The sequence below is a fragment of the Propithecus coquereli genome, unplaced genomic scaffold (assembly GCF_000956105.1).
Source record: "Propithecus coquereli isolate 6110/MARCELLA unplaced genomic scaffold, Pcoq_1.0 Scaffold20, whole genome shotgun sequence".
Lineage (NCBI taxonomy): Eukaryota > Metazoa > Chordata > Mammalia > Primates > Indriidae > Propithecus > Propithecus coquereli.
Genome location: NW_012144967.1, coordinates 12894090 through 12903922, shown reverse-complemented (window position 1 = coordinate 12903922; position 9833 = coordinate 12894090). Strand labels below are relative to the sequence as shown.

The 9833-nt window shown below is 56.8% G+C and overlaps 1 protein-coding gene across 1 annotated transcript; it reads left to right on the top strand.

Annotated features, from left to right (window-relative positions):
* The first annotated feature begins 683 nt into the window (after window positions 1–683).
* ARPIN (actin-related protein 2/3 complex inhibitor) lies at window positions 684–9150 on the top strand. Its single transcript, XM_012643760.1, has 6 exons — window positions 684–787; window positions 2324–2399; window positions 4404–4536; window positions 6768–6974; window positions 7393–7556; window positions 8411–9150. Exons 1-6 carry the CDS (start codon window positions 699–701, stop codon window positions 8417–8419), a joined length of 678 nt encoding a protein of 225 aa, XP_012499214.1. The 5' UTR covers window positions 684–698; the 3' UTR covers window positions 8420–9150.
* The last annotated feature ends 683 nt before the right edge of the window (window positions 9151–9833 follow it).

Below are 9833 nucleotides of genomic sequence, written 5' to 3'. Positions count from 1 at the left end.
CCAAGACTCCCCAATAATCTGGGGGTCAGAGAAGACCCCTGCTCCCAGGCTTGGAAAATGCGCCTGCAAACTGTGACATATTTGGGCAAAAGGTATTGGAAAGCCAGGGAGGAGTTCAGGAACTGCTGGAAGAGGGAGGGAGGGCAATGCTATGTTTTAGGGAGGGTCTCGCCCTCATTAAACTTTACGACCCCTCTGATACTGACCCCATTTTATAGAGGAAGAAGCGAGGGCTCAGAGAGGTTGAGGAACTTGCCCAAGCTCACACAGCTGGGATTCAAACTTGGTATGTCGTTGATCTGACATCCAAGTCCGACTCCTTCGTCACAGACCCCTCGGACTCCTCCCTCAGCCATTGTGGGACCCAGGACGGGGCATAACGGCAGCTTCTGTGCTGACCACCCACCACTTCCTAATGGCTGTTTCCTCTTCTCTTTTCCTGCTTCCCGGAAACCCATCTTTCCAGAGCTGATCCTAAGGAGGATGTTCGGGCCTCAATTTCCCCTTTGCGCGTGTGCTGGGGCCGGTATCTCCCTGCAGTAATAGGGAGAAGAGAGAAGGGCCCGGCTCCCTCCCGCCCCGGCGGGCTAAGCGGCCGGCCCCGCGGCGCCTTTAACTTCCGGCCGCGCGGCGCCGGATCTGCGGGCTGGGAGTCGCCGGCCCCGCCCCGCCCCGCGCCCCGGTCGGCGCTCGGGACAATGAGCCGCATCTACCAGGACGGCGCGCTCCGGAACAAGGCGGTGCGCAGCGCGCGGCTGCCCGGGTGGGACCCCGCCGCGCACCAGGGGTAGGCTGCGCGCGCCCCGCGGGCCCGGGCTCCGTCCAGCCCCTGCACGGGTGGGGGCGGGGGGAGGAGGCGCTGGCGCTGCCGACGCCGCTCTCCGGCCTCCGGCAGCTGCTCCAGGCCGCGGCCGCCGCGTTTCCCGCCCCCGGCACGGAGCGGCCTCGGGAGAGCCTCGCCCAACCTGGGCCCCGAGGACGGTGCTTCGGTTCGCTCCGACCTGTCCCCACCCCAGCCCCGTGGCTGTAACGCCAGCCTCGTGTCACGCTGCTGCGCCTCCTGGCCTTTGCACGGGCTTGTGCCCTGCCCCGGAGGGACGGCGGCCGCTGTGTGGCCGGAACAGCGGGTGGCGGGCTGGCGGGTAGGGCCGGCGGGAGCCGGGTACGAGGATCCGGAGGGCCGGCCCGGCCTTCCCGGAGTTGCGAGAAGGAAGACACCATTCCATTTGCAGTTACAAACATTAAAGAATTACGCCAAGTGAAGTACGCCAGGGGCAGAAGGACAAATACTCTCTGATCTCATTTACATGTGGAATCTGGAAAAGTTGAACCATAGAGACAGAGCAGAACAGTGGTTGCCCGCGGCTGGGCGGCGAGGCATGGGGGTGGCGGTGAGGGGTGTGAACTTTCACCTGCAGGCTGAACCCGTTCTGGGGATCTAATGTGCAGCCTGGGTGGTGACGGGTGTGTTTGTTAATTTGATCGTGGTAATAATTACACAACGTGTACATACATCAGGTGATCGCGTTGCACACTTTGAATCTGTACAATCTTTGTCAGTTAAATTGTTTTTTTAAAGAACAGGGAGGGGTAGCTAGAAGCAAGTAAGGTAGAGGGAATTCTCACTTCCCACCCCCCTTCCACTATCATCTTCGGCTGCCCCCACGCCTCTCCCACTTCTGTGGGTTTGAAAAAGGAAGACCCAGGTTCTGCTTTCGTGAAAACTGGAATCAGGAGGCTTCTCGGTGACGGACTGCGGCCTTGGACTCGGCCCAAAACTTCTGAGTCTGGGTTTCTCCACCTCCAAAGGGGCAGTAACCATTTCCTTGGGTTGGTGACCACATGGATGTGAATGAGAATAGGAATATGGATGTATTTTAAAACAAGTGGAAAGGGAAGATCGTTTCTAGCAGCTAGATACCTCCCTCCAAATGTGGCTAAATAAAAAAGTAAAATCATCTATATTTCATAAGCACTTAGTTTACAAAACACCTTCACATGCATGATCTTAGGTCATCAGCCGAGGGGCAGAGCGAAGCAGCTGCATTTCATAGACAAGACTGAGGCTCTGGTGACGGTAACTCCCAGTGACCCTGCAGGAGGGGGCCATAGCTTGGTCTTAAGGCAGCCTGACAAGGTTCCTCCTGCCTTCTGGGCAGTGCGCCAGCCTTTGGGACCCTTGGAGGGATGGAGGCCCTATGTGTGAAGCACAGAGAAAGGGGCCGCTCAGGGCCAGGTGGATCGGAGACACAGGTGGGATTTGCTTGTGGCTCTCCTGAGGACTGGCAGAACTGGCCATCCCTCCTTTCCCTCTCATCCCCAGGGGGAATGGCGTCCTGCTCGAGGGAGAACTGCTCGATGTGTCTCGGCACAGCATCTCGGATGCCCATGGCAGGAAGGTGAGGATGCTTCCTCGGTGGTACCCACAGGGCCCTGGCTGCACAGTCCTCCCCCACCGAGGCATCTCCTTGTGCGCGGCTCTTCCAGTGCCAAGGCTTGGGATCCAGCTCCCTCCTTGATGGGCTCAGACGGCAGGTGGGAAGCGGGTGTGGAGATCAGTGGCCAGACGGGACCCTGAGTGGACAGGGAGCAGTAGGGTGTGCTGGGCAGCAGACAGGTGGGAGGGCCCGGGTTCTTGCCAGAAGAGCCTGGCAAGGCTGGGAAGACAGACCAGGCCCGACACCCAGTCTAGCCTGAATGTGAAGTTTACGTTGCTGACACTGGGGCTTCAGTTCCCATGTCGATGTCCCGGGTACCTTTGCCCTCTCAGTCTCCTGGGGTCATGCTCCGTATCGCCAGTGTCCCCATCTCCGGTGTTCACGGGTGTACCTGGCATTCACCATCTCGTACTAGCTTGTGTCTCTTTTCTGAGCTCCAGTTCTGAGCTCCCACCCCACTTTCCAGTGGCCCGAGCTAGATGTGCTGACCACCTTATCTCACTGGTCTCCAAAACTGAGCTTGGTCTCTAAAAATGCTCTCTTGAGGGGGGCCAGAGGCCTGGTGCTACGTGGACCCTATGTTTCTCTCCCGTATCCCGTGGGAACAGCCTCAGCTCCCAGCTCACCACGATTTTCATGTCAAGAGATGCTTTGCTGCACCCTCCCCTCCTTAGCATGCAAGTCGGCAGGTGGCACACAGTCTGGAGCCCCCGGCTGGCCTGTGCAGCAGGGCCCGGCAGTAGCCCCACGCTGGCATGGGGCTGCCTGCCTTGGCTGCTCTCACACAGGCAGGGTGTTTTCCCAGCCCCTCTCCAAACTGGTTCCTGGTGATAGTGCAGTCGCCCCACCAGCCACCAGCCACCAGCCTGCAGAGCCCCACTGCTCGCCTCCCCCCTGCCCCAGGTGAGCAATGCTGAGTCCTGCTGGGCTCCTGCCTTGCCCGTTCCTTCCTCTCCCTTCCCTTCCTCTTTCCACATCTGCTCACTCAGTTGGGCCCTTGTTCTGTCCTGTTAACACCTGCCCTCCTGCCTCTGGCTCCCCTTAAAGCTCATCCCTGCCCTGCTTCCCAGTTGTTTCTGGAAAGACATCTCTGAGGGTCTTGCTGCTGCTCACACAGGACTCCTTCTTGTCTGCCGGATAAAATCCAAACTCTAGATGCCAACTCAGGGCCTGTCTCAGACTCATCCCACTTGCTTTCCCAGGCTGGGCTCCCACAGGCCTCTTGACTCTCACGTACCTGTCCCGGGCTTTTAGTATTCTCCCTACACCCTTATTCTCAAGGGGGCAGCTTTCCCATCCTTTAAGACGTCACCTTCCTTGTTTCCCCCAGGAAGCGGCCTCCCTGTCCTCGGTCTCTGGGAGCGTTTCTTCCACCCATTTGGATCCGAATAGCTGGCAGACAGCATTCAAACACACTTCGTGCTTTGCACTGTGCTGGCTCCTGTTATCTCGTTGAACCCTTACAACATTCCTGAAAGTGGGCATCGCATTGTCCCCGTATGGCAGGGGAAATCGAGGCTCAGAAGGCTAGCAGTGATTTGCCCCAGGGACTGCATCTGTTGGAGGGGCAGAGTGGCTGCCCTCACTCAGGGTTCCCTTTCAGTGCCCTTCCCATGGCACCTTGGCAGCGTCCACCCCTGCCTTATGGCATTTGCCGTCCTTGGTTCCTGCATTATGGTTTTCTGTGTATGTTTTTTGTCTCTGTCTGTGTGGAAGCCTTGGGGTTAGGCCCAGTGCCCACCCTGTCATGGACTTCTAGCACAGCTCATTGTGCGTGGCAGGTGCTTTTAGAACACAGGAATGAATGCATATTCGAGTGGGGGGATCTGCCCAGCTTGAACACCTTTTGGAGCTGAGGTGGGTTTCGGGGTGGAGGGTGAGGTCGGCAGGGCAGCAGCCAGAGTCCAGAGTGTGTGTGCTGGGTGGGGTGAAGCGGCCCCTCACTCTCTGTCTGCCTGGCCCCAGGAGCGCTACTACGTGCTGTACGTCCGGCCCAGTCGCATCCACCGCCGTAAATTCAACCCCAAGGGAGATGAAATCGAGCCCAACTTCAGTGCCACCAGGAAGGTGAACACGGGCTTCCTGATGTCATCCTACAGTAGGTACCCTCTGCCCTTCCTCCCACAGGGCCCTCCTACAGCGTGGCCTGCCTTTGTCTCCTGAGCCTCTTGGCCCCTAGAAAGTGTCTTCTCAGCATGGCTGGCCTCAGAGCTGGTGTCTGGCCTGGGGCCCCCCTGCCTGGACTCCTCCCTGCCTCCCGTCTGCTCAGAGGATCGCCATTGCCCCGCTTCAGTCCCAGGGGCCAGGCTGGGTTCCCGTCTCCTGCCGTCTCTTGCAGTCTGACAGAATCATCCACAAACGTGGCTTTGGGCTCTATCTGCCTTTCTGCAGAGCCCAGGCCAGGCCCCCAGTGGTCTTCATTTTACTGCCAAAATCCTCGTTTGGTTCTTGGGCCCTGTCTTGGTCCATTTGTGCTGCTATGACAAAGTACCTTAGGTGGGGTCATTTATAAACAGAAATTAGTTGCTTACAGTTCTGGAGGCTGAGAAGTCTGAGGTCAAGGTGCCAGCAGGTAAGGGCTGTCTGGGGAGGGCTTGTGCTCTCTGCTCGAAGGATGGTGACTTCTCGCCGTGTCCTCGCATGGCAGAAGGGCCAGGCAACTCCTTCCACCTTGTTCATGAGGGCAGCAGTCCCACTCGTGGGGGCCCTGCCCTCACACTTAACCACCTGCCTCCTAAAGGCCCTACCTTTTAATGCTGTCGCATTGGTGATTGTTCCAACATGTGAGTTTGGGGGGGACATTCAGACCATTGCAGGCCCTCCATGGTCTCGCTCTTCTTCCCAACTTTGGCTATAGTAGGACCTCTTTGCTGCCTGCCGCTGCGTGAGGAGGTTTGGAGGTTGAGTGGGAGTCTGTCGTGTTATTCATTCATGCTTTCAGTTGCTCATTGCTTCCCTGAACATTTAGTGAGCACCTACTGTGCACCAGGCCCTGTGCCACATGCTGAGGGTCCAGGGACAAGCAGGACTTGGTCCTGCACTGGAGATGTCCTCAATCTGGTAGAGGAGATGGGGCCCACGACCAGAGCCCAGGGAAGGGCTCTGCTGTTATGGTAACCTAGGGCAGAGACGAGAAGGCCGGGACTGAGGACCTGTCAGTAGGGGTGTGGAGTCAGAGTATGGAAGCGATGGGAGTGGATGAAGTTGGCCAGGAGGAGAAAAGAAGTGGGCCCGGGAGGTTGTCTTGGGGAACAGCAATGATAGGAGGTGGACAGGGGCAGGAGTCCCGCGAAGAGGTCTGAGGGACACGGGGAAGGTGTCCCTGAAGCCCAGCGAAGCCCAGGGGAACAGGAGCAAGGAGCTGGCAGTGGGGTCAGGTGCTGCCGTGGATCAGTAAGATTCAGAATATGGAGCGTCCAAGGGGTTTGCCAATTAAGGACTCTCTGTGACTGTGGCAGGGGGCAGGGTGTGGAGCGGTGGGTGTCAAAGCCAGAGCATGGAGGCCTTGAGGAAAAGCTAGGGAGTGGGAGGGAGGGACAGGTCCCGGAGGGCGTGGGAGGAGTCTGGAGCCCTCATGGGGAACTGGCTTGAGGCAGGAGAAGGACTTCTGGCCTTTGAGACTGAAGGGGAGGAGAGGTTTTGTGGGGTGGGAAGTGAGTTGACAGGTAGGTGGTGGCAGGGAAGTGAGAGGCCCCACCTGATGACTTCTGTCCTCTTGCAAAGTAGGTGGGCTGATTTGTCAGTAGAGATGGGGACTACCAGAGTTTACTCCTGTTCCAGCCCAGCCCGCCCCAGCCAGGGAGGTCCCAAGATCCTGCAGGGAACCCTGCCTGGTCACCGGGGTCTCAGTGGGAAGGTAGGATCACATGGGGGTGGTTTGAATCCTGCCTCCTTCCCTGCTGTGTCACCTTGAGCTAATTACTCAATCTCTCTAAGCCTCGGTTTTCTCATCTATAAAATGGGAATAAGGACAACATATTAACATTCCCCGAGGGTTTACTGTGTGCCGGGCATTGTGCTAAGTGCTTTACATGCTTTATTTCACTTATACCTCATGTTCCTGTCAGGTGGGCATCGATCGTATTGTATTTTTCAGGTACAGAGAGGTTAAGTAACTTGCCCAAGTTACCGTAGAGCTCAGATCTGCAGCAGGCAGCCGGGCTCCAGAGCCGGGGGGCACCTCCTGTGCTAAGGAGGTCGCTGATGAGTCCCACCCTGCAGCTGATTATGAGAGTATAAAACGCTCCGCCCTCACCTGGCTCCTAACAGGCCTCAGTCAGTGCTTGCTATTATTACGGCCATAAGGACCCCTGTGCTGTGTGCCTGCAGAGGTGGAAGCCAAGGGGGACACCGACAGGCTCTCGCCCGAGGAGCTGAACGAGCTGGTGAATAAGCCAGAGCTGCTGGCGCTGACCGAGAGCCTCGCCCCTGAGCAGACGGTGGCCTTCTGGATGCCCGAGTCAGACATGGAGGCGATGGAGCTCGAGCTCGGGGCCGGGGTGCGGCTGAAGACTCGGGGCGATGGCCCCTTCCTGGGTGAGCAGTGCGGCCCTCACTCTGGCCTGATGTTCCTGTGTGGCCCCGGGGGCTCCTGGGCTCCCTTCTCAGGCTCCCCCACCTCTCCTGCTGAGAGCTCAGGGGAACAGGCCAGGCGTGGCCTCCCTGGGGACACAACTAAGCCCTTGAGGTTTATTCCTAGATCCCTGGACAAGCACCCTGGGGCCATTAGGCTAGATACTCTGGATCCTGGGGTACCACCCAATTCCATGGTTCCTGTGGGTGACTGCTCCCCACTGTGCCTTAGGGGTCCCACCCAGGGCCTCACTGACTACCCCTAGGCCTGGGGAGAACAGTGGCTTAACCCAGGCCTAGGGGACCCCACCTCAGTGGGCCTAGCCCCCACTGTGTTTGTGCCACGGGGACAGAGGACATTCAACTTCTTTTCTTCTTTCAGAGTCATTGGCCAAACTGGAGGCTGGAACAGTGACCAAGTGTAATTTTGCTGGTGATGGAAAGACAGGGGTGTCCTGGACAGACAACATCATGGCCCAGAAGTCATCAGAGGGGGCCACAGCGGACATCCGAGAGCAGGGGGATGGGGCAGAGGACGAAGAGTGGGTAGGTCACGTACCTGGTGTTGTGTGCGGTTATACCTCATGGTGGGAGTTTTGTACGGACTGGTTGAGGTTGGGGGTAGGACGAAGAGACAGCAGGATACATCTTACCCCCAGCTTTGGTGGAATTCTGTGGAATTCGTAGAGTGTGTCAGCATCAGGGAAATTCCTTCAAGGTATGAAGGGTGGCAGCGTGGGACCTGTCTTGTTGGTGGGTCTGAACTGTGCCTATCTACACAGATGTATAAAAGCCAGTGATGGGAAGGAGAGCTGCAGAGGGAACCGGTGATGGTAATTAAGTCTCAAAACATTTGCCCCGCGAGGGAATACATCGGCCACGCTGAGGCAGTTGAGCCCCTGCGCGAGTGTTTTCTTCTCCTTTGGTCTGGGCTTCTTGCCCGAGGCGGCTGGGAAATGGCGCACTTGGCCCTGGCTAGCTTTGCTTCTGCCGAGGGTCAGCCCCCTAGCTGCTCCTCATCCTAGTCACGGTTGTGTTTCTGAAGCATCTTGTACCTGAAGATTTGAACTGATGTTTAAAGGCCCCAAATTGAACATCTGAAGCAAAGTCACAGAAAAATGGGCTATTTGTCTAGGTGAGGGAGATGACGACCTTGGCCAGAGGAAGCAGGCCAGGCAGACTGAGCGTCTGGACTCCCTCCACCTTGATAAGGAGAGTCTTCGACTGAAAAAGGGTCGGGGCTGCCAGGCCAGCTCTCGGGGCCAGCTCTGAGGAGGTGGGGCCAAGGCAGGTGGCCCGGGCCCCACAGGTACCACATGATGGAGCCCTTGTTTGTCTGATGGCCTTTATGACACGTGCTCTGTCCATGTCTTTCTACTTTACTCGTTGGATTTCTCTAGGACGACTGAGCTTCGTGGGACGAGGATGCCGCTGGGGCCCGCCAGCACCCGCTGAGAATTTCTTCCATGACTTCCGCTCTGGACCTGCAGAGAGCAGTCCACCAAGCCCGGTTCTTCCCTGCAGCCGCCTCGGAATAAATACCCTTTGAACGAGCTCTGCTATAACCAAATGCAAGACCACAATGACAGTCTTGCCAGTGGGGCCCCATGCTGTGTGGCTCATGGGGGCCCCTCCCTGGATGCGAGTCTAGACTTTCTAGATGTTTTCATGGTGACCTTGCCCTGGAAGACAGCCTCGTTTCTGAAGGCAGGTGGTAGGCAAGTCCCCCAGGGCAGTGTGAGAGGAACTGGACTTGGTCTTGGTGCAGACCTTGGCAATATCCCTCATCTAGATGCAGAGAGGCTCAGGGTAGAAGGGAGCGGGCTCCTTCCTTTGTTCTGTTTCCTGCTTCCCTCCCACACCTGCCCCCTCCTCGGCACTCTGTGTTGTGGCCTCTGCTGTCCTGCTTCAAACCTCCTGGTCCTCTGTACCTTGCCCCCACCCGGTGGCCAGTTCTTTATTCCTCCCCTGATTTCATGCCACCGCAGGGTTGCTGTCATCTGACCCCCCTGGCTGCTCTCCTTGGTGCTGTCCCCAGGGAGGCCAGCAGTGCTCACAGGTGGGCAGGCTGGCCACACCTTTCAGACTCACTCTGCCAGGCCACACTGTTGAGAATACCCTTTTTGTTGTTGTTTTGTACCTTGAAGATTCATTTTTATGAATGAGTAAATCTTCAGAGAAGAATTCCTCTGCACTGACTGGGTTATTGCCAGGTGTAACTGGTCTTTCCACTGAGCGCTGTTCCCGTAAGAAGGAAGCCATTTCTCTTTGGTCATGAACATTGCCTTGTTGAGCAGTGTGCCCACACCCAGACCTGTGAAGAGATCTGGAGTTGAACGTCCTAAGGACTTGGTGGCGTGTGGATCGTGCTTGGCATAAGAAAAAGAGGGTAGAGGTGAACTAACAATTATCGAGCCCCCTAGTGTCTCAAATACGGGGCCAGAGGCTTTCCATGATAATAACTTCAGCCCCTGCTTTTTGGTTGTTTTTGGTTGTTAGGCCTTTTTGTTTTTTTCTTTATTTTTCCCACCGTTCCCATTGGGTTCCTTTTGTTTTTTTTCCCCATTTTTTCTTTTGGGCTTAAGGTTCGGGGGTTCCTTGGTTGTTTTCCGGGGAGAGAGGAATTTAAACCCAGGCAGTTTCAAAGCCTGTATTCTTAACCACTGGACGGTTCTGCTTCCATGTGCGTATTACAGAGGAGGAAAAGAGGTTCAACTTGCCCCAAGTCACACAGCTAATAAGTGGCAGAACCAGGATTTAAATCCAGAGCTGTCAAAGGCAAAGCTTACACTCCTTCCATGGCCTACAGAAAGGTCTTAGATA

Coding starts and splice junctions, on each gene's coding strand:
- ARPIN (XM_012643760.1), top strand. CDS start 699: ATGAGCCGCATCTACCAGGACGGCGCGCTCCGGAACAAGGCGGTGCGC. Junction 788..2,323: donor GACCCCGCCGCGCACCAGGG/GTAGGCTGCGCG, acceptor TCTCATCCCCAG/GGGGAATGGCGTCCTGCTCG. Junction 4,537..6,767: donor CTTCCTGATGTCATCCTACA/GTAGGTACCCTC, acceptor GTGTGCCTGCAG/AGGTGGAAGCCAAGGGGGAC.